The sequence below is a fragment of the Anser brachyrhynchus genome (genome assembly GCF_964034855.1).
Source record: "Anser brachyrhynchus genome assembly, chromosome: 2".
Classification (NCBI taxonomy): Eukaryota; Metazoa; Chordata; class Aves; order Anseriformes; family Anatidae; genus Anser; species Anser brachyrhynchus.
In genome coordinates, this window is record NC_137695.1 from 161,447,293 (window position 1) to 161,473,436 (window position 26,144).

General features: G+C 45.5%; 1 protein-coding gene across 19 annotated transcripts in view; it reads left to right on the forward strand.

Moving 5' to 3' along the window:
• Positions 1-26,144, forward strand: part of SCRIB (scribble planar cell polarity protein) — a 125,018-nt gene that overhangs the window by 33,471 nt on the left and 65,403 nt on the right. For 18 of the 19 annotated variants that reach the window (XM_080582886.1, XM_080582897.1, XM_080582902.1 and 15 more), the window contains exons 11-16: positions 500-666; positions 1,262-1,386; positions 2,634-2,759; positions 3,296-3,529; positions 4,003-4,320; positions 6,561-6,623. In XM_080582886.1, coding sequence (XP_080439012.1) covers positions 500-666; positions 1,262-1,386; positions 2,634-2,759; positions 3,296-3,529; positions 4,003-4,320; positions 6,561-6,623 — 1,033 coding nt within the window. The remainder of the gene's footprint in view (positions 1-499; positions 667-1,261; positions 1,387-2,633; positions 2,760-3,295; positions 3,530-4,002; positions 4,321-6,560; positions 6,624-26,144) is intronic. The other variant, XM_080582900.1, reaches the window with a different exon arrangement.

The window sequence follows — 26,144 nt, forward strand, 5'->3', positions numbered from 1 at the left end:
GTAGACTAGTTCAAAAACTTCCATTTAAGACAAACAAACAAGAAAAAATAACCACAGTGTGCAAACACTTGTGATCTGGTCTGAAAGCTTCTGCAGATTTTAGCTGCAGTTCTGTTAGCTGAGGCTGGTATTTTTGTAGCCGTTGGAAGCTGACCAGAGCTTCTGTTTGGAACATCATCTGTACAGTAGTGCATTAAAGCAGCATCTTTTTGGTTTTCAAAACCCTCTCCAGAGTTCACCATTTTCCACACGCGAAATGATTGGAGTTGTCACCTGCTAAAAACTGATTCAGGTTCCTTGTGGTTTGCGGAGACCAGTCCCTGGCTGCGTCAGAGCCGTATGCAGCTTGAGCCAGCTGCTTCTGTGTGTACAGAAGTGAGGGATTACCTTAGTGGCGAGACTCTGTCCTTCTCTAATGCAGATGAGGCAGTCTGGAGCTGAGTGGAATTGCCGCCATTACTAAATAAGTTTAACCAACAGTTCTTCTTTTCTCTTGCAGACTACAAAACTTGCCGTTTGCTTTGACGAATCTTAACCTGAAAGCCCTGTGGCTGGCAGAAAATCAGTCCCAGCCCATGCTGAAATTCCAAACAGAGGATGATGAAAAGACAGGAGAAAAAGTTCTCACTTGTTACCTGCTTCCCCAGCAGCCTTCTCCTAGCCTAGGTAAGAGACTACATTATGAATGCTGTCTGCAGTACTGTGTACTGCAGAGAGTGATGTAGGGAAGAGAACGTGAACCTCCTCTGCTTGGCTGGACTGTTCTTGGTTACTGTGGTAGCTGTAGTGTACCTAAGCTTCTGACTGGCTGCTGTTGATTTCCAAGGCAGATTGCTAAAACTGCCAAATTGCTTCTCTACCATGTGGTGAAAAAGCTGCAGCCTAGTCTTCAAATCTTCTGCTTATATTTACTGACTGAGGAGTTCATAGTCTGTAAGGTTTGCTTCCTGTCGTGTTGATGTTTTTGTGTTAGTACTTCTGATTTGTGCCTTAATCCTACCTTTTTTGTTAGTTCTTGGGTAAGATATGCTAGAGCTGAAACCTTCAGTACCTTTTGTAGAGGCTGCCGTGGATCTGGTAGGAGACATACAAGAGGTGACAACATCTGGAGGCTAGATCTGATGTCTTCAAAGCCTCTGCAGCTTGATGCCGTGAGCAGATGAGACAAAAGTGCCCTAATGAGTTGAGAACTGTCTTTCATCTAAGACCACATCCCTGAACATTCAGAAAGTAGCTCCCAGTCTGTTATTTTTCTTCCCAGAGAATCTTTTGCAGAACAGTGTGGATGAGAGCTGGACAGACACCAATTTAAACAGAGTCAGTGTGATTCAGTTTCTGGATGAACCCAAAGTGGATGATGAAGAGGAGTCTGGAGCTGAGAGACGGGTAAGGAGTTTTCTGGTGGCTTGCTATCTTCCTACGGAAGCATGGGCACAATCTAGTTTTTTCCTAGGACAAGGAGCAATTATGGTGTTCCCATCTCACAGCTCCTATGATATTGCTGTAGGTTTGTACTAAATTTTTGCAGTAATGAGGGCATTAGGTGTCCTGAGAAGACAAAAAGGTATAAAAGAGATTTATTTCCTTGAGAGCATTTATGCAGACTTACAGTTTGGTGGTTGTCCCATGGGAACTGAGCTATGATTGCTAAACTGCCCACGGATCAGTCAGGTAGTCTAGAGATCCTAATGGTCACAGCAGTGTCAGGACTGGACACTAGTTGGACACTTAGTTGGTGCCCTCCACAGGGAAAGGCTGTACACCCAAACTTGTGCTAGGCAATCTTCTAGCCTGGAGCCAGAAGTAAGCCTGTGCTGTGGACAGTAGTGCTACTAAGGTAGCTAAACATTATAATTGTAGACAGGCAGCCTCAAAAAATATGGCAGATCATTTTACTTTAATTGCAGATGCAAAGGGGAGGATGGAAGTTTCACTTTTCAGCAGGTATTCTATTGGTTTAAATCTCCTGCTGAACTTCTTCCTTTTTATCTTGTGGAGAGACATTCTCTAGAGATCTGAATCCTTCTAATGAAATGTAAAAAATGTATCTGTCCTTCCAGCATGGAGATAATTTTCCTACTGGTGTTTGGAGGTTTACTGGTTAGGTTTGGGTGTTTTTATTTTTTTCTTCTTTCTTTTAACACTCTTATTAATTTTATAATACTGTTTTTCTTGACTTTTAGCTTGGATGGACCTAGCTAAGCATCACAAATTCTGCTGACACACAAGCTTGTCAGGCATATTAAGAAGCACCAGGCTGATTAAGAAGAAAATCTACCTGTGTGTTCCTTTAGGGGAATTCTGTGTTGACTGATTGGCATTTACTAAGACAAACACGAATAAAAACTTCCCGTGTTTATAATTTCTTCCAGACCCTGTGTCAGATGGAGAGGAGGTTAATGTCTGTGAGATGGATCTGATCAGTGTCATCTTCCATTTCTCTCCTCTTCCCAGCTGCACGCTGTAATAGCAGAGAAGTCCAGATCAGATTCTGTGACATTTAGTTCGTGTCCAGCTGGGGCTCTAGTGGTCTGATAAAACATGTCATTTGAACTGATTCAGTCTTGAGGCATGACACGTATTCCTCTGACTGTTTAATCTCATGCTCTGCATGCGTGCTTTTTCTTTGCTAGGGCCTCCAGCGCAGAGCAACCCCTCATCCCAGTGAGCTGAAGGTTATGAAGAAAGTGATTGAAGTTCGGCGCAGTGAGGTACATGCTGCAAAACCTGGCACAGACCTGAATTCACCTAAGTCAGAAGTGAGTGCTGTTCACTAAGAAATGGATAACCATACAGAACATGTAGCAGATGTGGGGAATGGAGAGGCAGTGTTTGTAAGCTGGGCAGAAAAAACTTAACTTTTGGGAAACGTGGGAATGGACTGAGCATGGATTGTCTGCATTTCATGAATTAGAACCTACCTTGTGGTGTCTGCTGGGGCCACTGAGACAGCACAAGATGCAGCAAGGATACAGAAAAGGCCATAAAGGGGATTGTGTGCCTCAGTGCCACTTCTGTCACAAAACAGGGAGAGAAAAAGAAGGCTCTGAGGTACTGAATAAAGATTGATGGGAATAGAGTACTCGGGGATGTTGCCTTTCTGCCCAGGTGTGATACTGACAATAAATGCCCACATAGATGATGAAACAGGGGTAGAGCTAGGAAGGTAGTGGGCAACTTGAAAAAGGTGGTTCTGTTGGCAGTGGACCATACCCCACCCTGCACCAATCAGATTATACTGATCCATTTCCTACTTTGGTTTCCGTCTTGACTTTGCAATCTATCATCTTCCCAGGAGAAAAGACTAAGTGCCACATCAAATCGCAGTGAGGACTCGCACCTTTCTAACAGCACCACCTCTGCTGACTTCAGGGGAGAGGAGCAGGGAGAGGAGGGACAAAGGAGCTGGCCAAATGGGCAGCTGTCTGAGATGCAGGAGCCGGAGAAGGTGGTAAAGCCAAAAGCTGAAGAGGAGCATAAAGAAGCAGCTGTCCAAGAGGAGGAAGATGTAGAAGTGGAATACAATGAGGTAGGAATCTAGGAACTGCATCAGGGTCATGTTAAAAAGTGGAAGGATTTGAAAGTTTCGGAGAAAATGATAAATGGATTTACAGAGTGTGATTTGGGCATTGCTGGAGGCAAGTAAAGGCCCTGGAAGCTAACTGCAGGTAGAGATTCAGGGAGCCTGGGGGAGCAGGGTCCATCAAAGACTAGGAAAGATAGCATGGGAATGAGGCAGGGACTGTGCAAAAATCAGGGTTACAGGTCTGAGTGCCCTCAGTCCATGAGGCTGACAGATGTGTCTAGGTGAAGGAGTTGGTACAGGGGATGGGGTGAAAACAAGTACGGGGAAATTTGAGTGTTCCTTAATCTTCTTTAGCATTAAAGCAGAAATGCTGACTTTGCCTGTGTTGGTAGTAGAGGGACAGCAGATTTATGTGCTGCCTGCAGCTATGGCTGTTATCTGAGGCTCACAGCCTTTCTGGGGCTTTGCCATTGCAGCCCACTGTACACTTTGCTGAGGACACACTAATAAGGAGTGAAGATGAGGATGAAGACGAAGAGCGACCATTCCCAGTGGAGAAACAGAGGCTTATCCGCAAGGACACACCCCATTATAAGAAACACTTTAAGATAACTAAACTGCCCAAGCCAGAGGCAGTGGTGGCACTCCTACAGGGGCTGAACAGTGATGGAGTCCCAAAAGAGGAAGAGGAGCTGGGAAGCCGCAATAACAATGCGGAGCCTGAGGATCAAGAGGAAGCATGGGATGAGGATGACAGAAAAAATGGAGCTTTATCTGCTCAGCCGTCGGTGAAGGTAAGGTCTTGAGGGGAGGGGGAAAGGTCAGAGGGGTGCCAGACCACCCTTTTGCTGCTTTGAACTACCAGCCAGGTTGATGCAGTACCAATGAAAATGTTCTCAAGAGGCTCCAGCACTTCAGGAGAAACATGCTGAGGGCAGGAGAACTGAAGTTCTTTCTGGGGCTCATACAATTGTCCAAGAGCTGTGCCATGTTGCTTATGTCTGACTTCTCATGCTATGTCCAAATGCTTGCACGCTCCCCTTATGTGCGATGTTGTGATCTGTGCTGCAAGAACAGTTCTTTTGTCCCATCACTGATGGGTTTTTTCATTCCTTTCAAAAAATGACCTCCTTGCTTGCTGGTTGTTGCACCTCGTTTGCTACAGGATGAGACGTCCCTGGATGGATGTAATCTCCTCAGGCTTATGTTCAGACTGCTAACAGTTGCTTTTCTGCCACAGTTCAGGTCCTGAAGAGGAGTGGTAGTGAGAGCAGATAGGAGCATGCCATTCTCATTGGTTCTACCCAGTGCCTGCCCAGCACAGGTGCAGTCTGATGAAATGTGTATAGGGACTTGAGGGAGCCTGTGTTACGGAGTTCTGCCATTGCCATGGGGCCACAATGAGCCTTTCTGGTCATGGTCGGGGCTGATGAGTTAAAAGGTCCTTGGCTCTACTCAGGTGAATCACCATGTTTCATCAGGGACATCCAGATTCTTGGTTGAGGAAGATGCTCACAATAGAATAGGAATATACTTATGAGGGACACTGCCTGAGGTCAGACCAGTTCGTACTGAAATTGGTACTGAAATTGATGATTTTGTGAGGTGTACTTAACAGGCAGGGATTAGGATGCAGCTGAATCTACATTATATAGAGTATGACACCAGCAAATCTTATGGGAGAGATGTAGGTCTCTGAACTGGTGTAATATGCTGGAGTAAAACGTATTCTTGTTGTTACTGCACACACTCCAGACTATTGGGATCTTTTCAACCCCACGCTGGAGTTCAGATGGCACAGGGAAAGTTCTTGCACTGAAGTTTCCATTGGAGCCTTTCTTCAGTGGATGCTTGCCTTGATGTATCTGAGCTGATATTTGATCCCTAGGGATGAGACATGCAGTTTCCTTACCATTTGCAAAGTTCTTCAGAGTGAAAATGCATTGTTGCTGCTGCTTATAAGAGTGTGTGAAGCCATCCTAAATCACCTGTATCTAAGACTTGCTGTACATGTGAAATGCCCTGACCCAAAAGGCTCATTTATTTTAGTCTGGGACTCAAAGCCAAGGACACACTGGCCCATTGGCAAAACCTGTGAAGACTACATAGGTGTTGAGATCATGGGTTTGGTATCGCTGTTAAAAAAAAAGTTGTCCTTAATAGAGGCTAAACCTTCTGCCTGGAAATCACAATTCTCCTTTTCTTGGGGCTGGGTTGAATGCTTGCTCCATGAAGGCAGGTTTGTTAGCTTGCCTCCTGAGCTGTCTTCCAGAAGTCGGAATGTGGGGAGCAATGTCGCCACAGAGTTTCAAGTGAGGAATGCGGTATACATGCATTAAGTAAGAAGGTAGGACAAGGTGTGCAGGAGGTCAAGTCCTTAAATCAGAGTTGCTTGTTTTCTTTTTTTGTTTGTTTTGGTTTTCTTCTTTTTTTCTTTTTTTCTTTTTTTTTTTTTCTTCCCCAAAAGTTGGTTTTCAATAGGAATTCTAAGATTTCCTGTATCTGGGAGCAGGATGACTGAGCATCTGACGCTTACTTTCACCGGAGGCATTTCCCTTCAGAGGAGGGACCAGTGAAGTTTGATTTGGGATAGCTTCATTCCTGTGCGGCAGCTAGGTGGCACCAGAGGGCCCTTTGCAGTTTTCTTCTGTGTTGATTAATGCTTCCTCCTTCACTGAAAGACTTGGTACAGAGTGGGTAAAACCAGCTAATGGTGTTTAGCTTGTGAGCTTGACGGTCACAGCCTCAGTGTGTCAACACAGACAAAATATGGCCTTTAAGATGTGGTTTCCAGTTAGCTAGGCCAAAGAATGCTGACACTCTGCATGTTGTGAGCCATGGTCGCAGCCCTGTCGCAGGTACTTGCTGGTAGGTGGTAATCAGCAGTGGTATGAGTGGGGTCTGCTCTGGTGCTGTGTGGCCAGACCTATCGGAGTGGTGTGCGTTTGTGTGTTGGGTGGTGGTGGTAGTGGTGGTGGGTTTGGTTTATGCTCCACTAATCCGCATGCCTCTTTGCTGGTTCCTGTCCTAACAGGGGGTGTCGTTTGATCAAGCCAATAATCTGCTGATTGAACCTGCTCGCATTGAGGAGGAAGAGGTCTGTACCACTCCTACTGTTCTCTCTCTGCCAAAAATCATTCAATCTGCTTGATTTGCTTCCCAGGCTCACCCATTGTTGTAGGGGAAACTCTGATCTATCTGGGTCAAGTGGCTTCTGGACCTGACTGATTGTAAAAATACAATGATTGTTTCCTCCCCTGCTTTCACCTCCTTTCCCTACTTTCCATACCTGAGGTGAGAATGGCTGCTGCAGATCAGGAATGAGATGGAAGAAATGTGAAAAACCAAAGGGGGCACAGGTGGAAAGTTCCTATTTGCTGTGCACTGAGGAAAAAGGAGGTGGAAGAAAATAAATGCATACATTCAGGAGTGGTGGTAACTCAGGAGTAGAGGCCTCAAGAATCTGCTGAATGCTGTGTATGACCCTTTGGGGTAGGGAGGATAATCAACCTCAGGACACTGCAATTGCATGAGGAAGGTGGACTGGAGCTAATGATTCTTGTATCTCATGCATCCCCTCATGCAAAGTCTTCACATGCAGCACTTTGGGATATCAGAAAGGAACAGGTGGCATTAGGGGGGCTGTAAGGTCCCTGTCATATGTACGGTGTTCTGCACCCAAGCTTGAAGTCCTTTGTCGTGCTGCCATAGCTCATCCTCTGACTTTGATTAACTTCCTGAATTCATTTACAAGTTTTCAGTAGGCTTGCCTTATCCTTTGTGTTAGTGGGCTTTCTGCAGGTGGTGTTTCCAGAGAAGTCTTGGAGGCAGAGTGCTACTGCCTCTGGTAAGAGGCAGAAACTGTTGTCAGTACTAACTGCTTGCATGGAAGATACTTTCCTTGGAACAGTACATTAGTACCCATGTATTACTTGTGAGTGCTGTCCTATTTGTCTCTGTGAACTTGTCTCTGTGCTCCTTCCTCAGGTGTGAAATGGAGGCTTTTCTTTCTTGGTTTTGGAGTAAGGCTTTCTGGGAAGGAGGTGGCACATACTTCCATTGAAAAATCTTCAGGGCACACCAACACACCATGTATAAGCCAGATCACATTTCAGTCTCCTTATCTGTAGATCTTGGGAAAACACGTTCACATTTCTTGCATTTCTCTTTGTATAACTCTTCTGTCATCAGTAAAGAGATAAAAAAAACTCACTACAAGTGCTTCCTGGTCCCTTGATTAGCAACACACTGCTCTTGGTCCTCCTTTCTAGCTGCTAGACCTCGAATTCCATATGCAGAGTCTTCTTGCTCCTCAAGGCGCAGTAGTCCAAGAAACCTCAGCCTTGTATTGGACACAGTCTGCCTGCCTCTTCGTTTTGTCCTGCCCATGTTCCACCTACGTCTGATCAAAGTGCCTAGAACAACTTTGAGTCAACTGGGGAGGGTAGCTGGTTAGATGCCCCAAGTTGCTCTGATGTCCCTGCACTATCGTTTCCTTCTTTATACAGATCTGTTGCCTCACTGTAAAAGACTGGTGTGGTAGTGCCATGTAGGATGTGAGATGGTGGTGCAGCTCCTAAGGACAAACATTTTAGAGATCCACAAGATGGGTGGAGGTGATGGCCAAAGTCACCCTAGAGCAGAACAGCTTTGGGAAGCAGTTGATTGTCCCACAGCTCATGGGGAGCAGTCAGCTCAGTGGATAGTTGCTGATCTCTCCAGTCGGTGATAATCTGTCGTTTTAGTGGAGTCATGCTGAGCCCAAATCAGGACAGCAGGCCGTATGGAAGAGTTAGTCTCCAAAAGCATCAGTGAAAGCAAACCGTGGGACTCAAGCTGACGGTTCTGTGAGAGCTGGATTTGTGCACTGTCCTGGTGGGACACCTCACTCATGCTCAGAGTGCATCTTTTTGCAGAGTGCATCCCGTGCCATCTTTTCCTAGAACATCAACTGTGATGTTCTAGGAAACATGTACCTCTCAATGAGTAGGGCAGCAGGAGAAATATTTAGGGCCTTAAAGACTACATAGTGTCTGAGTAGAGAATCAGCTTGGGAAGTGACTGATACCAGAAATACAATCTACCTACTGTTTCCAGGGATGATTTCATATACTTGAGAAGAATCTGTTATAGCTAAACCAGTCTGTTATAGCTAAACCAATGGGCTATTTCCCTGAGCAAGGCCATTGCAGAGTGGAATCCCTCGTGTCTCTTGTTCAGCACAAAGTTCATAATGTTGCTGTCGCATTCCTTGTATAATTTTATGCAGCTCTTACAGAGAGGAAACTACTGATGTTGTTTCAGGATTATGGTTTAGAGTTAACACAAAGACTGGCCTCACCAGAGTAGAGCTGGAGACATCTGCGTGACTTCGGACAGCACTGTAATACAATAGGGAGCCTAGCGCTGTGCATGCAGCTGGTACTTCCAGAGTTCCTTTGCCTGTTAGGGTAAGTGGTACTCTACTGCAGGGGAAGAAATAACTTCGTAAAAGCACAGGACTTATTGCTATCTGGATTCTACTGCTGACTTAGTTCCCAATGTTTTGTCGTAGTCTCCGTCTCTACTATAGAAACGGCTGTATCTGGGTTGTAAAGGAGGCTTCTGGAAGAGAAAAATAGTATATCAAGCTCCTATTTGAAGGCATGAGTTTGCACCTGAAATCTGCTTAGTTTCAGAGAATTTTCGAAGAAATAGTCCAGAAAGAACTGCTGTGCAAATTGAAGATGACAACAATGCAAAGGAGGTCCCAAGTTCTGCTTAAGTGAGCAATGCTGCTTTGTCCGCAGTAACGGCTGGTGTCATCCTTCTGTGTTTGCCTAGTGTTAACTTGTCTTTTACAGAGCACCTGAAAATATGAGTCATGAAGTGCCCTGCATGGGCAAGCTTGTGCTGATTGAAGAGTTTTATACATTTTTGCTTCTTCTGACTTGACGTTCTCACAGCTGTACTAGATTGTATAAAGAGGATGTTTTGGTGATTTCCATCCCTATGAAAAAGCTAGGCTGATCTTAGAGGTTGAAGGTTCTTGACTTCCTTGCTGGAGGGTGGAAAAGATCCTGTCAGCTTCCTCTGCTCAGATGCCAGATCTTGTCACTCTGGAGTCAGAAGCAAGTCAAGTCTTCTCGTTAAAGAAGTCTTATCCTGTGGAAATTGCTCAGAAATGCTACCATTTGTGTTTGAATGCAGGCTTCATGCTTGGCACAACAATTGTTGTTTGCCAGAGGCAGACTGTGACAACACAGCGTGGTCCTGAAGCATCCAGTGTTAAGTGGGGTTGAACTTTGAAAAGTTTTTTAAAATGTTTAATCATCCCATTGAGCTAGGAAGATGTGATGTAATTTCTGTTCAAATTTTTTTTGGCTTTTGATTTCTTGCAATACATTTTTTTAACCTTTTCCTAGTGAGATGAAAGGTCCCTTAGTATTCTTTCTTATGCTATCGCCCTATAACAGTTTGGATGTAGAGACTGTAATCTTCCCCTCTTAGATGTACGATTTCTCATTCAGGTCTATTAAGTCACAGTTTGAATATGATTCACCTACAAAATGACAGATTACTTGTCTGATTGCAGCTCATTCATCATAATATATCGCTGTCAAGTGCAAATCTTGTCTCCTATGGAGATTTCTTAAGGACTGAGTAGTAAACTGTAGAATGATTTCTCACTCACGTGAAGAGCTACCTGCAGTTTCCTTTTTGCTCATTTAGTTCCTTTCTCAAAAAAAAAAAAAAGCAATAGAGAAGTGGGTTTTAACAGAGAGAAAAGACACCTTGTTTAAACAAAACACTACACTTCAAATCTGATCCTCCCTTTTGAAACAAGAAAACAGGATGTATACAAGAGATACAGGTCACATTGCTTAGGACCAGCATTACATAAAAAAACTAGAAATTTCAAAAATGCCTCTAGAAATAAATGGGGAATTTGCAAGCCTTTAAAAATGGTTCTCTACTGGAAAAACGAATTACATTTTCTGACTGTGTCAATAGCAGAAAAGAGAACTTGTTGAATAGCTTTGAGACCTTGTAATGAAGAATGTAATCTCCAGCTTAGATCCAGGAACTGAAATGAGAAAAAAATGATGATAGGTTGACATTTACAGAAGATACACTTTAACCAAAAACAACCTATATTCAATCCAGAAGCAATTAGCTAAATTTAAGGCTGACATAAATTTGGAAGAAATCCTGAAGTCAAGTCTCCTATCGTCACCAACTAGCAGCAGAATCACAGCATGCTTGAGATTGGAGGGGACCTCTGGAGGTCATCTGGTCCATTCCCCTTGCTCAGTCAGGGTCACCTAAATCTCCACGGGGCGAGACTCCACAGCCTCTCTGGGCAGCCTGTGCCAGTGCTCTGTCACCTGCACAACAAAATGTTTCTTGACAATCAGAGGGAATCTCTTGCGTTCCAGTTTGTGCCCGTTGTCTCTTGTGCTGGCAACCGGGCACCGCTGACAAGAGCATGGCTCCATCCTCTTTGCACCCTTCCTTCAGGTGCTTCTAGACATTGGTAAGATTCCCCTGAGCCTCCTCTTCTCCAGAGGGGGCTGAGGCTCAACAGTCTCAGCTCTCTCAGGCTCTCCTCACAGGAGAGGTGCTGCAGGCCCTTCCTCGTATTTGTAGGCCTTTGCTGGACTCTCTCCAGTATGCCCATTTCTCTCTTGTACCGGGAAGCCCAGAACTGGACCCAGCCCTCCAGATGTGACCTCACCAGTGCTGAGCATAGGGGCAGGATCACCTTCCTTGACCTGCTGGCCATGCTTTGCCTAATGCAGCCAAGGATACCCTTAGTCTCTTAGTGACAAGGGCACGCTGCTGGCTCCAGGGTCTTTTCTGCCAAGCTGCTTTCCAGGCGGGTGGCCCCCAGCACGCCCTGGTGCCCGGGGTTCTTCCTCCCCGGGCATAGGACTTGGGCCTTTTGAGATCCTTGTCAGCCCATTTCTCCAGCCTGTCAAGGTCCTTCTGGGTGGCTGCACAGTCCTGTGGTGTGTCCACCACTCCTCCCAGTTTCATGCCAGCTTACTGAGGGTGCATTCTGTCCCACTGTCCAGATCATTAATGAAGCTGTTAAATAGGACTGGACTCACTATTAACCACTGGGGTACTCTTGAGCCTTACAGGCCTCCAACTAGACTTTGCACCACTGACCACCTTCTGAGCCCGGCCGTTCAGTTCAGCCAGTTATCGATGTTGTTAAGGGATACTGCTGCTGTGGACTATGTGGTTGTCGACATACATCTAACAGAGGAGTAAGAATCTGCATGTTAGGCGACGTGGATGGCGGATGAAAATTGAAAGTAAATTACCCTTTCACCAGGGAAAGAGAGGACAGCAATGCGTGCTTTGGGCACACATTTTCCTCGGGGACAGCAATCAGAGAGGTCTTCGGTTGGGGTGGGGAAGGTGCTTTCCAGGTGAGAAGCACTTCGCAGAAGGATGTTCCTTTTGTGTGAGAGAGACGCGGGGAGGAGGATTTGTGCGTACCATGAAGGAAGACATAGGGAAAGGAAAACGTGCTGGTTTCACAGAGTAGAGCTGCACATGCCCGTTCCTTGGGGGAGCGGTTTTAGAGGAATACCGAGGTGTGTGTACAGGAGGGAGACGAGAGCAGCAAATGGAGATGAGTTAGAAGAGTTAGAGATGAGTTAGAAGAATGTGCATGAGAGAGAACACACGGGCTCTAAAGCAAGCGTGACCAGAGCATGCTTGTTTTTAAGGGCTCAGGAAGTTTTCTGGGGAAGGCATCTGTGTGGAGGTGGTTTTCTAAGCAAAAGAATGGGGGGGAGGCTGACTTTTGAAAAGGTCCTTCTGTTTTACAGTTAACAAAGAACTTCCTTTTAAAATGTTTGAATTTATCTGACCCCTCCTCTGTGGGTTTTCTTTCTTACCTCCCCTTACCAGGCCGTTTCTGTCTGACATACTCTTATTTATCTTTATTCCGTTTAATCCGGAGTCCAGAAACGCTGGCAATGTCTTGTTCCTTCTGTGGCATCATTTTCTTGTGTTCCAGAACTTCCCAGGTCCCTTTCCTGCTACTGTTTCGCTTTTGATCTGATTAGATGATCTGTCTGCCTCCTGGCATTTCTTAATGACACCACACTTTCCTGAACTCTTTCTTCCAAGTTGTAGAAGTGAATGCTTGTTTCTTTCCTTTCTGCAGTGCTGAATAGTCATCTGTCTGCTCTTGCTCCTTTTTTATTTGTCCCATGTGGAATCTTTCTTGTTTTGAGTACAGATTTTTCATTATGGTGACTGAACTCTGGTTATTTGAAGTGATAGATTAAATCTATGTTAGGAACATCTGCTGCCTTGTTGCAGGGATTTGCTGCCAGGGTGATACAGCGTGGTTTAATGGAAAGCGGTGAATTTTATTTGATAAGTTCTCTGCGCTCTTCACTGGGGTGCCTGAATTCTAGAGGACAACGTGCCTTGCTCCATGCTGACCTATTCCCTGCCTCGCTTGCATAAAGTGATTTCTGCAGGACTGTGAGTGTGTAGCACATCACAGCAGCAGGATGAAGTCCTTCAGCTAGGGACGTGGTTTTCAAGAATGCAGCTTGCTAGATCACTGGATTAGAGCTACAAGAGGCACCTGACTCGCACAGTCCACTGTGAGAGCAGTTCAGAGGTGCAGGTCTCACCAGAAAGGAAAGAAGGTAGTCTGGCATTCAGTGGAGGACAGAGCAGATCGTAGTCAGAAGGGATCCAGACTCTTGGTGTGTTTTCTGGGGAGTGCTTGGGTTGGACTATGGGAAGGCAAAAGGGAGATGTCGGAAGAAACCTGGGTGGAGCAGAGATTGTAGGACCTGGTGTGTGTGGGAGGAGGAGAAGGTGGAGCTGAGCAGGGACTGAAAATAGTGAGCAAGTTGATGTGGAGCGGGGAGGAGACATCCAATCGGTGTCAGCAGCAGTGCGCTGGAGACCTTTTGCTGGAAGGATACCTGGCAGGGAGTGAAGTGAGTTCGGGTGGGGCAGGCTGAAGGATCATACAAAGAGTGGGGAAAAAAAGGAGGAAATAATAGAGCTAGATTTGATACCGAGTTTTTGAATAGTGATGGTGCTGAAGAGGCAAGCCCTTAGGAATGTCTAATTGAGGGGGTGCAGTTCTGTTCCTTCGCTTTTTCCTTACCCAAACTCCCATGATAAAGTGGGTCCCGTGCAGAAGACTGCCCGCCCCCAGCTGTCCAGCGAGGTGTTTTCATCTTGCACTGAAAAATAAAGGAGATGGATGCCTGGCTAGAACTCCCAAGGAGAGAAGGGAGGCCTTGTAGGTCTGCTGCAGATTCCTTCCTGTTCTGGCTTGTTGCTATTTGCATCATGGCAAGGCAACTTCGAAGCTGGTAGAAGCACTCCGGGTTCCAGCAGTTCCTCCTGTTCGGCTGCAGTTAGCCCGGGGCAGCAGCATCCGTGTCCTTTGTCCCAGGCCTGGGATCCTGCTGCTCTGAGCAGGGTGAAACCCGAGAGTGGTATTTGTCACTTTCCCAAGACAAGGTGGGGCGTTGCAAGCCTAATTAAGAGCAGCTTTTAATTTCCTGGCATCTGGGGCTTGCGAGGAGGATCTCGGCTTTTATTTACTTCCACGGAGGAGTGAAGCTGTTCCTTTTAATCTCTGCATGCTAATAGCCCTTCCCTGAGAAAGTCGGGGAGCCGTGAATCATCAGTGACTGGCCTCCTCAGTGTTTCACCCTGCCATAACGAGACTGAGCATGCTTCGGTGCCCAGCGAGGGCTGAATGTGCGCTGGGCACCTTCTCTTTTCCTGCATGTGAATTCTCTGCATCACAGGCTTTGTCAAAACGGCAAGCTGCATTTGCTTAACAAAACTAGCCAAGAAACTGGTTTCACTTGATTGTTGTGAGACCTGTGCACAGAGTTGGCATGCTCCTCAGTGCCTTTCAGGAGCCATATGAGTTAATGTGTACAAATGGATGTGGTTTTATTTTTCCAAAAGCCAGATATTCTGGATGTGCTGCTGTCCAGAAGTTGAAATACTGCAGCCTATTTCACCCTTATCCTTCTCTCTCTGTACAGTAACCTTCTGTCTTGCAAATCCTGGATGGTGACTAGGGGCGTAAGGACTCGTGCTGGAGTGGTAATAGCTGAGAATAAGCTCAGTTATGGAAAAAAAAAGCCAATACAACTCTTGGACATGCAAACAAGAGAACAGGAAAGAGGAAGAAGGAAGTAATTTTATGTTCTAGGGCCTACAAATAAGAATTGACCATTAATAGTCATTTCTCAGTGAGCTCCAAGGTGTGTGGTCGGCTTTGCTTTTTGCACAGTGTATAGGTGTGTTGCCCTGTGTGGATCTCGAAAGGAGCTTAGTTCAAAGGAGTGTAACAGTGAGGTAAAAAGGCGTACTGGGAGATGAGGTTCAGTATAACAAAGGATTCATGAGGGTTTTGGTGCTGTGGCCTAAACGGTGCTGCTTCTTACCAAATCTTCCCTTTCGTTGGTTTTGTGCAATGAAGTGAATCAATGAATCAATGGAAATACCTGCTCAGTCTCTCTTTTGGGTTCAGCTCATCTTAGTATTGTGTAAACTTCTAGATATGTCTCAGTATAATGTCAATAATGTCTTCCATACCTTTGGGTACGTCGGCTGCATTTGCACCTTTGAGATTTTTCTTATTCCTCAGTGACAACTCCTAGCATAGGTTCACCTTCCCCTGCTCCTGTTCCAGGCCTCTAAAGAATAAATACAGCATCACAGTGGCCCTGCGGATCATTTGATCGTTACCTGATCTGCTTGCATGTAAGATCTCTCTTTATTCCCTTTGACTATTTTCTGAGCACCTGCCAGGAATAATTTCGGGGGTGTCTCACTGATGCTTAGGGCTAAAGGCAGGACTAGGTGAACCTCTTTAGGTCCATGAAATTCCTGAATTTCATGGAATCACAGAATGGATGAGGTTGGAGGGGACCTCTGGAGGTCATCTGGTCCATTCCCCCTGCTCAGTCAGGGTCACCTAGACCACATTGTCCAGGACCATGTCCGGGTGGGTTTTGAAGATCTCCACGGGGTGAGACTCCACAGCCTCTCTGGGCAGCCTGTGCCAGTGCTCTGTCACCTGCACAACAAAATGTTTCTTGACAATCAGAGGGAATCTCTTGCGTTCCAGTTTGTGCCCGTTGTCTCTTGTGCTGGCAACCGGGCACCGCTGACAAGAGCATGGCTCCATCCTCTTTGCACCCTTCCTTCAGGTGCTTCTAGACATTGGTAAGATTCCCCTGAGCCTCCTCTTCTCCAGAGGGGGCTGAGGCTCAACAGTCTCAGCTCTCTCAGGCTCTCCTCACAGGAGAGGTGCTGCAGGCCCTTCCTCGTATTTGTAGGCCTTTGCTGGACTCTCTCCAGTATGCCCATTTCTCTCTTGTACCGGGAAGCCCAGAACTGGACCCAGCCCTCCAGATGTGACCTCACCAGTGCTGAGCATAGGGGCAGGATCACCTTCCTTGACCTGCTGGCCATGCTTTGCCTAATGCAGCCAAGGATACCCTTAGTCTCTTAGTGACAAGGGCACGCTGCTGGCTCCAGGGTCTTTTCTGCCAAGCTGCTTTCCAGGCGGGTGGCCCCCAGCACGCCCTGGTGCCCGGGGTTCTTCCTCCCCAAGTGCTGAGTTTGCACTTCTTGTTCAACTCCATGAGGTTCCTATCAGCCCATTTCTCCAGCCTGTCGAGGTCCCTCTGGACAGCAGCAGGATCCTCTGGTGTGTCCACCACTCCTCCCAGATTAGTGTTTTCTGCAAACTTGCTGAGGGTATACTGTGCCACATCATTTAGATCACTGAGTTTGTACTGTATTTCACAACTCAGTCAAACATTTTATTTAATATAGATTGTGTTTTCCACTTTCCCAGTACATACATGCACACTCAGGTTTCTTCTACTGGGAGGCTGTTCCAGATTTCTACTTCTTGAATGACTGGAGAACTTGATTTCGAACTAAACTTGCACTTGTTTATTCATTGTTGTCATTATATTCTTTTCCTGAAAAATCTTTTCTGCTGTCTGACCCTTTGTCCTTTGTGCATTTTTATGGATGTCAGTCACAACTCCTTCCAGCCTTCATTTTGCTAGATTAAAAGAAGATTCTTTTGGTCTTCTCTTCTATGATTTATTCTCTATATCTTGTCTTTCTCACTGCCCTTTCATGCACCTGTTCTACTTGAACTCAAACTTGTTGACTGTTGATAAGATGACAGAGTTTATTCAGTCTTCATTACCCTGTATTCCATAGTTTTTCTTCCACTTACGGTGTGGCAGATTCTGTTTATGAATAGGAATTCTCTTTAGCTACCTTGTTTTTATTCCTCCATTCAGTGTCAAGGTTCTCAGTGAGTTTTTGTTCTCCAGACTGCTAATATAATCTCTTAAGCATATCTCTGATTGTATGTTTTAAAATGAGCGATGTCAGGTTTAGTGCAAGAATTTTCCTTCTATCTCGTTGTCACTTTGGACAAACACTTTTCTAGTGTGCTGTCCTTAGCAGCACAGAATGGAAATGAAGCAATTCTTAGTGTGAGGCTAGTCAATGAAACAAATTTTAGAAGAGTTTCATAAATTTCCCAGTATTCTGTCATTTAATTACATACTGCCATTTTAATTCCATATTCCTAAAATGGACCTTTAAAACAATAAGAAATTTCTGGGCTGCAAAGGAGTTTCAATGTGAAAATTTTTAGTCAGAATTATACAAAATGAATGACTATACCAATGATTTTAACACAAAAGAGCATCAATAAGAATAGGAATAAAAATCCATTACTGCTAAAGAGAGGAAAAAATATAACGCATTTCAGTATCACTCATTCTAGCTCAGTCTGCAGGATTTCCACGTCTAGGTTTTTGTTCTAGTTCTGGGAATGGTTCAATGCTCTGTATCTGTACCTGGGTTGGGGCAATCCCAGATGAATACACACTGGGAGAACTCACTGAGAGCAGCCCTGTGGAGAAGGGCTTGGGGGTTCTGGTGGACGAAAGGCTCAACATAAGCTAGCAGTGTGTGCTTGCAGCCCAGAAGGCCAACTGTGTCCTGAGCTCTGTCAAAAGAGGTGTGACCGGCTGGGGAGGGAGGTGATTGTCCCCCTCTGCTCTGCTCTCACGAGGCCCCACCTGGAGTACTGCATCCAGGTTTGGGGCACCCAGCACAAGAAAGCGAGTCCAGAGGAGGGCAACAAAGATGATCAAGGGGCTGGAGTACCTCTCCTATGAAGAAAGGCTGAGAGAGCTGGGGATGTTCAGCCTGGAGAAGAGAAGGCTCCGGGGACACCTCCTTGCAGCCTTTCTGTAATTAAAGGGGTCTTATTAAAAAAAAAAAAAAAAAAAAAAAAAGGTGGAGAAGGACTCTTTGCTCGGGTAGATAATGATAGGACACGGGGGAACGATCTTAAACTAAAAGAGGATAGATTTAGACTAGACATTAGAAGGAAATTCTTCACTTGCCCCATCCCTGGAGGTGTTGAAGGCCAGGCTGGATGGGGCCTTGGCCAACCTGATCACCTGAGAGGGTGACTTCCCTGCCTATGGCAGGGGGTTGGAGTTAGATGATCCTTAAGGTCTTCCAACCCAAACCATTCTATGCTTGTGTATTTGGCAGAGAATCAGTTGCCATTCTATGATTTTATCTTTGTCCAATACTGATTTTTTTTATCTATGCAGTTGAGTGTTTTCATTTCCAGAAGGACTCTGTCCTGTTGTGTACCATGGTTTAGCCAGTCCAGTTCTTTCAGGAACCTCTCTTTTGCTGTTGATGTTTCCATGGCTGTAGGAAACCTGTGTGCCTATTGTGATGAGGAGGAAGGACTAGCTTCTTAAATCCCTATTTCTGGAATTAATGGAGGAACTAACTATCTATATGAACCTATATGAACCCAGAGGTTTTTACAGTTCAAAAGTCATCATCAAGAGGTACATTTAATATATTGCATTCTTTCCATCATCCTCACTTAATGTCCTGTCATCCATTGTCTTGGAGCCTCTTTGGAGAAGGGGGGTCTGTAGGAGTACACCTGAGCATTTAGCTTTGCAGGTCACCTGTCCTGTCTGCTCTTCATGCTACTGTCAGTCATTAGTATACTGCCATCTCTGCCTTGCCAGGTATCCATTCCCCTTGTAACTAACAAAACATTATAAAGGAGGAATAGGAAAAATCAGAGCCAGAAAATCTTCAGATCAGCTCTTCTGCCAGGGCAGGATCTTTCCTTCGTGTTCCTTTTTCCGTTGTTCATTTTTAATTTAGTTCTCAACATCTCATGCAGTGATGTCTTACCTTCCATTTGCTCACTGATATTTTCAGCCTGTCCCTATGTCCTCATGAGTTACTGTTTACTGAAGCCAGACAGATTTAGCTCTTCTAATCTTTCCTGGTGAGTCAGTGCCTCTGGCTCCTGAACTGTTGTGTGTCTCTTCTGTAACTACCTTCTATTTTGCTGGGGTGTTCCTGGAAACGGACACAGGGTTGGATGTGGTATCTGTGTAAAGACACCTCTCTTGGTGGGTATGCAGGTCTTTATTTGGGAATTATGAAGTGCGGTTTTTAGTGAGGCATTGTGATCCTTTCACTGGTATTTTCCCAGGTCCTTGTAATATGTTATTAAGGATTTCTGAACTGTTCATACCATTGTACTAGATACAGTGGAGCTGCTGTCCATGAATTTGTCTCATCTCTCCAATCCCACTGATACACTTTTATTCTACAGTATTCACTGGGAGTAAATTGTGCAATTTAATTGTAGTTTTGCATTGAAAAGATTTTCTTTTAAGACTGCTGCTGAAAATTCATTGGGTATCCAATGGCAATCTGGTCTAGTGGAAGGTGTCCCAGCCCATGGCAGAGGAGTTGGAATTGGATGATCTCTTCAAGGTCCCTACCAACCCAAGCCATTCTGTGATTCTGTGATCCCTAATTCCTTTGTTGCTACAAGCGTGGAATAATCTTTTCATATAAAGTCATTAATGTCATGCATGAAAAAGATTTAAAAAATATATATTTTTATCCCATCCTCTCCCATACTGGAAGGATGCTATGCTCCTCTCATAAAGAACAATTAGCATTTTCTTCTGTCAGGGATTCAAAATAACATCCGGCCTGATAAAGATCTCTGCAGAATCCTACTTCATGGTTCTTCTTTATTTCAGTTAGTTCTTAGTTTGTGTAATGTAAAACTAAACCCAGCATCCTGTGATGTCAGTGAGAATGTCTTGTGATAAGAAGTTTCATGTTTTACAAAAGCCTGCTTATTAGATTTATACTATTAATCTGTCAGCCAAGTTTAGAATCTTGTCAAGGAATGGAATAATGGTGTAGGTGTTTTTGCTTGTTTGAAAGACCTAATTTTCATAATATTCAGCTGCTTGATATGCATGTTATTTCTGTCTGCTCAGTAAGGGACATGCATACTAGTTCTTCTGTTTCTTTTCTGGAAATGGTGCTAGGATGACTGACTGGTAGTTGTAGGCATAATCTTTTAATATCGTAATTTAACAGCACAACGTAAATGCTATTTCAGGGTATCAAGTTTCCAGAATTTTATAAGTACTCTGTAAGTATATTGGAGACCTTGGTCAATTGTTAGGACTCTTGGGTACAGGTTATCTAGTTCTTCTAATTTTTAAGTGATTATTCATTTTGATGGTATTTAATGGATTCTCTAGCTCCTGTTGGAGTGAAATGTGATTTATGTGATATGTATGCATTATCTTATTTCTATCTAAATACAGATCAGAAGTATTTATTGAATATTTGCCTTTTCCAAGTCACTGTTGACAACCCAGTCTCATCTAAAGTTTCAAGTGGAGTAAATCCAGGGATCAGACACTGCCTCTAAATGTATAGCATGCTATAAAAAGATGTCTATGCATGCAGAAACTTGCTGCCTTCTGGAAATAAAGCCCTTAAACCCTCACTCCTTTGCGTAAGTCTGGAGGAACAACGTGGTCTTTCAGCAGGCTCTGAAGAGCAGCAGTTCCATACTTGGTCTGCTGAACCCTCTAAATGTCTAGATTTCTGCCTCTGTATCTGCTGTGCCCCTGTCAAGAACAAGTTGCAAAAATCCTTAGTTGACAGTTTGTAGGACACAGCACTAAATACTGTTCCAAGTCTGTTGGGCAATATTCAGATATCCCTGGCTGCTAGAGAAAAGTAAGCCTGACCATATGCGCAATGCTTCTAGTTTCTCTAGAAAGGTATACGTTTACTCAGTGCAATTTGGAAAATCTCACAGGATCAAGAGAATCTGTTAAAAGATAGCTATATCAAAAATCTGTGAAAAATAGGTTAGACTCAAACCAGTCTTTAGAATCAGAGAATATTCCGAGTTGGAAGGGACTCAAGGATCATCGAGTCCAACTCCTAGGTTCCCAAAGGAGCACACAAAATATCTGACCATGTGTTTGAGAGCGTTGTCCAAATGCCTCTTGAATTCCAGCAGGTTCAGTGCCGTGACCACTTCCCTGGGGAGCCTGTTCCAGTGCCTGACCCTCTCAGTGCCTTCACCCTCTCAGTGAAGAGCCTGTTTGTAATATCCAGCCTGAACTGCCCCTGTCACAGCTTCAAGACGTTTCCTTGGGTCCTATTGCTGGTCATCAGAGAGAAGAGATCAGCACCTGCCCCTCCGCTCCTCCTTGTGAGGAAGCTGTAGACCACTATGAGGTCTCCCTTCAGTCTTCTCCAGGCTGAACGATCCAAGTGACTTCAGCCACTCCTCGTATGTCTTCCCCTCCAGACCCTTCACCATCTTTGTAGCCTTCCTTTTGGACACTCTCTAACAGTTTTGTCTTTCTTATACTGTGGCGCCCAAAACTGCACACAGTACTTGAGGTGAGGCCGCACCAGCGCAGAGTATAAAGGGACAATCTCTTCCCTTGACCGGCTAGCAATGCTGTGCTTGATGTATCCCAAGATATGGTTGGCCCTCCTGGCTGCCAGAGCACACTGCTGGCTCATATTCAGCTTGTTGTCAACCAAAAGCCCCAGATCTCTTTCTGTGCAGTTGCTCTCCAACATCTTGTCCTCAGTCTGTGTGTATAGCCAGGGTTGCCCCTTCCCAGCTGCAGGACCCGGCACTTGCTCTTATTAAACTTCATATTGTTGGTGACTGCCTAGTTCTCTAATTTGTCCAGATCATAGATCTGGACAAATACATAGTCACATACATAGTCACAGCACCAAGTCTGTCGGAGTTTCAGAATTGTTTAGACTATGCTGTCAGTGATACAGTCTGAATTCTGATTTTTGGGTAGACCTTTGTGGAGCCAGAAGTTGGACTCGATGATCCTTTTGGGGCCCTTCCAACTCAGGATATTCTATGATTCTGTGACCTCTTTGCAAGGTCTCACCACCCTCGACTAAGTCAACAGCTCCACCCCATTTTGTATCACCAGTGACCTTGCTCAAAACACCTTCAAGTCCTACATCCAAATTGTTTATGAAAACATTGAAGAGGAATCGTCCTAAAATGGAGCCCTGGGGAACCCCACTACTGACAGGTTGCCATCCCAATGCAACCTCATTTACAAGAACCCTTTGTCCGCAACCCATCAGCCAGTTGTTCACCCATCTTATTATGCTCTTATCTAACTGTATGCTGGTCGTTTTGTCCAGGAAGGTACTGTGAGAGACAGTATTGAAAGCTTTACTGAAATCCAGAAAGGTTACATTGACCAGCTTCCTTTGGTCATCTTGATGGGTGATCTTATCGTAAAAGGAAATTTGTGAATTCATGTTGGCTACAACCGCTGTCTGTGTTGTCCTTCAGGTGTTTTTCAATAACTCCTAGAATAATCTTCTCCATAATTTTACCAGGCACTGAGTGAGACTTACAGGCCTGTAATTGCCAGGATCTTCTTTCTTGCCCTTCTTGAAAATTGGGACCACATTTGCCAACTTCCAGTCAATTGGGACCTCTCCAGATTCCTAAGACCATTAAAAAATAATTGAGAGAGGTCCTGCAATGACATCAGCCAGCTCTCTCAGTACCCTGGGATTAATTCCATCAGGCCCCACAGACTTACATGCACCCAGGTGGAGCAGCAAATCCCGCACAAGTTTGGGGTTGACTGGGCATTTATCGTTCCTGCAGTTATGGTCCTCCCATTCAGGGCAGCTGGGGTCCCAGAGCCCATCACTGGTGTTGAAGACAGAGGTGAAAAATGCATTAAACATCTCCGCTTTGTTTATGTCCCTGTTTGTTAGGTGACCATCCTCATCAAGTATCAGACCAATGTTTGCTCTGGTCCTCCTTTTCCTGTTAACATACTTTAAAAAACCCTTTTTTATTGTCCCACACAATGCTCTCCAGCTTCAACTCTAATTGAGCCTTGCCCGCACAAATTCTCTCCCTGCAAAGGTGAGCAGAATCCCTGTAACCCTGTAGAGGTCTGTGCTGCCATCCATACCTGGACAAGCTGGAGCACTGCCCGGTAAGGGACCTTACGAAGTTCAGCAAAGGCAAATGCAGGGTCTGCACCTCGGGCAGAGTAACTCCATGCACCTGTAAAGGCTGGGAGCTGACCTGCTGGAGAGCAGCCCTGCAGAGAAGAACCTGGGAGTCCTGGTGGACAGCAGGTTAACCATGAGCCAGCAATGTGGCCTTGTGGCCAAGAAGGCCAACAGTATCCTGGGGTGCATTAGGAAGAGTGTTGCCAGCAGGTCAAGGGTGGTGATTCTGCCCTTCTACTTAGCGCTGGTGATACCTCTCCTGGAGCATTGTGTCCAGTTCTGGGCTCCCCAGTACAAGAAGGACATGGAGCTCCTGGAGTGAGTCCAGGAGGGCTACAAAGATGATTAGGGGACTGGAGCACGAGGACAGGCTGAGGAAGCTGGGCCTGCTTAGCCTGGAGAAGAGGAAACTGTGAAGGGGATCTGATCAATGCGTACAACTATCTGAAGGGAGCGTGTCAAGAGCATGGGGCTGGACTCTTTTCAGTGGAGCCCAGTGACAAGACAAGATGCAATGGGCACAAACTGAAACACAGCAAGTTCTGGATGAATATGAGGATACATTTCTTTACTGTAAGGGTGAACAGAGCACTGGAACAGGTTGCTCAGAGAGGTTGTGGAGCCTCCTTCTTAGGAGATATTCAAAACCCGCCTGAGTGCAATCCTGTGTAATGTGCCCTAGGTGATCGTGCTCAGCAGCGGAGTTGAACTAGATGATCTCCAGAGGTCCCTTCCAACCTCAACCATTCTGTGATTCTGCGTAGTTCTCCCATGTCACCCAACCTTGTTTCCGGTGACCGTATACTTTCTTTTTCTGCCTAAGCACTTGAAGAAGTGCTCGAGCGAGTCCAGAGAAGGGCGACCAAGCTGGTGAGGGGTCTGGAGAACAAGTCTTACGAGGAGCGGTTGAGGGAGCTGGGCTTGTTCAGCCTGGAGAAGAGGAGGCTCAGGGGCGACCTTATCGCTCTCTACAGTTACCTTAAAGGAGGCTGTAGAGAGGTGGGGGTTGGTCTGTTCTCCTACGTGCCTGGTGACAGGACGAGGGGGAATGGGCGAAAGTTGCGACAGGGGAGTTTTAGGTTGGATGTTAGGAAGTACTTCTTTACCGAAAGGGTTATTAAGCATTGGAACGGGCTGCCCAGGGAGGTGGTGGAGTCACCATCCCTGGAGGTCTTTAAAAGACGTTTAGATGTAGAGCTTAGCGATATGGTTTAGTGGAGTACTTAGTGTTAGGTCGGAGGTTGGACTCGATGATCTTGAGGTCTCTTCCAACCTAGAAATCTGTGATACTGTGATACTGTGAAGAAGATCCCTGCTCAGCCAGGCCAGCCTGTCCCTACTGCTTGACTTCCAACATTTTGGAATTCCCTGTTCCTGTGCTCTTAGGAGGTGGTACTTAAAAAATGACTAGTAATGTTGGACCCCAATGTGTTTAAAAGCACTTTCCAGGGGACCTCACTAACTAGTTCCCTGAGCTGTCTGAAGTCTGCTTTCCCCCTGTCCAAGGTTGAAGTTTGGTGGCAGTTTTCCTCCTGTCGCCAAAGATTTTAAACTCAGCTACTTCGTGGTCATTATGGCCAAGGCGACCACCTATTGCAACTTCACCCACAAGACCCTCCCTGTTTACAAGCAACAGGTCCTAGAGGGCACCTTTCCTAGTCAGCTCTCTTAGTACAAATACTAAGTTATCATCAATCACAGAATCGTCTAGGTTGGAAGAGACCTCCAAGATCACTTAGTCCAACCTCCGACCTAACACTAACAAGTCCTCCACTAAACCATATCACTGAGCTCTGCATCTAAAAGTCTTTTAAGGACCTCCAGGGATGGTGACTGAACCACTCCCCTGGGCAGCCCATTCCAATGCCTAACAACCCTTTCAGTGACGAAGTTCTTCCTAATCTTCCTAACATCCAACCTAAACCTCCCCTGGCGCAACTTTAGCCCGTCAAGGTGCTTCAGGAATCTCCTGGACCTTTTTGTCTCAGCTATGTGATATTCCCAGTTGACATCTGGCAGGTTGAAATCCTGAAGTCCCCCATAAGGACAAGGACAGCCGATCTAGAAGTCTCTCTCAGTTCCTTAAGGAATAATTCGTCATTGTCATCCTGGCCAGGTGGTCTGTAGTAGACTCTTACAATGACATCTCCTTTATATTTGTCTGTTAATGCTTACCCAGAGCCTATCAACTGCATTGTTGCTAACCGCAAGCTCTGTATAGTCCAGTGCCTCCGTTACATAGAGTGCCACCCTCCCGCTTTGCCTGCCCTGCCTATTCTTTCTGAAGAGCCTGTAACCGTCCATTGTAACACACCAGTCACAGACCTCTTCCCAACAGGTTTCACTTATGACAACGATGTCATAGCTCTGGAACTGGACCAGGGCTTCTAGTTCCTCTTGCTTGTTTCTCATGCTGCGTGCAATTGTGTAGAAACATTTCAGATGTGCTTCATTGAACCTAGCCCCTCGTGGGGCAGACTGAAGGGTCTTGCTAGCACACAGTCCCTCAATTTTTGGCATGCAGTCCCATAGCTTATCAGTGGCAGGACCAGTTTTGTCCCTTTCCTCCTTCAAATCTAGTTGAAAGCGCTATCAATCAGCCCTACTAACTTTTGCCTTTGTTTGAGTGTGTTCCCCAGAGACTTAGAGGCAGAAACACAGATGAGACTGAGGGAGGTAGAGGAGAGGGGAGGGAAGGGTAACTGTTGGTTTTTACTTTGGTGCAATCAGTATGATAAATGTTTTTTTTCCTATTCTCCAGTTCAGGGAAATGCCAACTTCAGGCTGAAGTGGTGGTCTTTGCCATTTTCCCACGTTACCCCTGTCCGAGCAGCACATTTCCACTGAGGGCATGCATGCTTGCCTGTCTGGGAGGAACACCAGACATGTTGCCCACTTGATGAACATTTGCCTGTTCTGCTGCTGTAAGGAACCAGAACCAGATGAGCAGCATGTTTCTAGGTGGGGAATATCACAGATCTGTTGTTAAGCCTGAGATGAACCACTGTTGGGTGGTGGGTGGATCTGTGATTCTAAGAGCATAAATGCAAGAAGAGAAATAAATACACAGAAAAGTTATTGACAAGAGTGTGCAGGGGTGGTAACAGTGCCATCCCCTACTGTTAGGACAAATGTTTTCTTGAATGAAAGTCAAAGCAGCTCCAGGACAGTTACA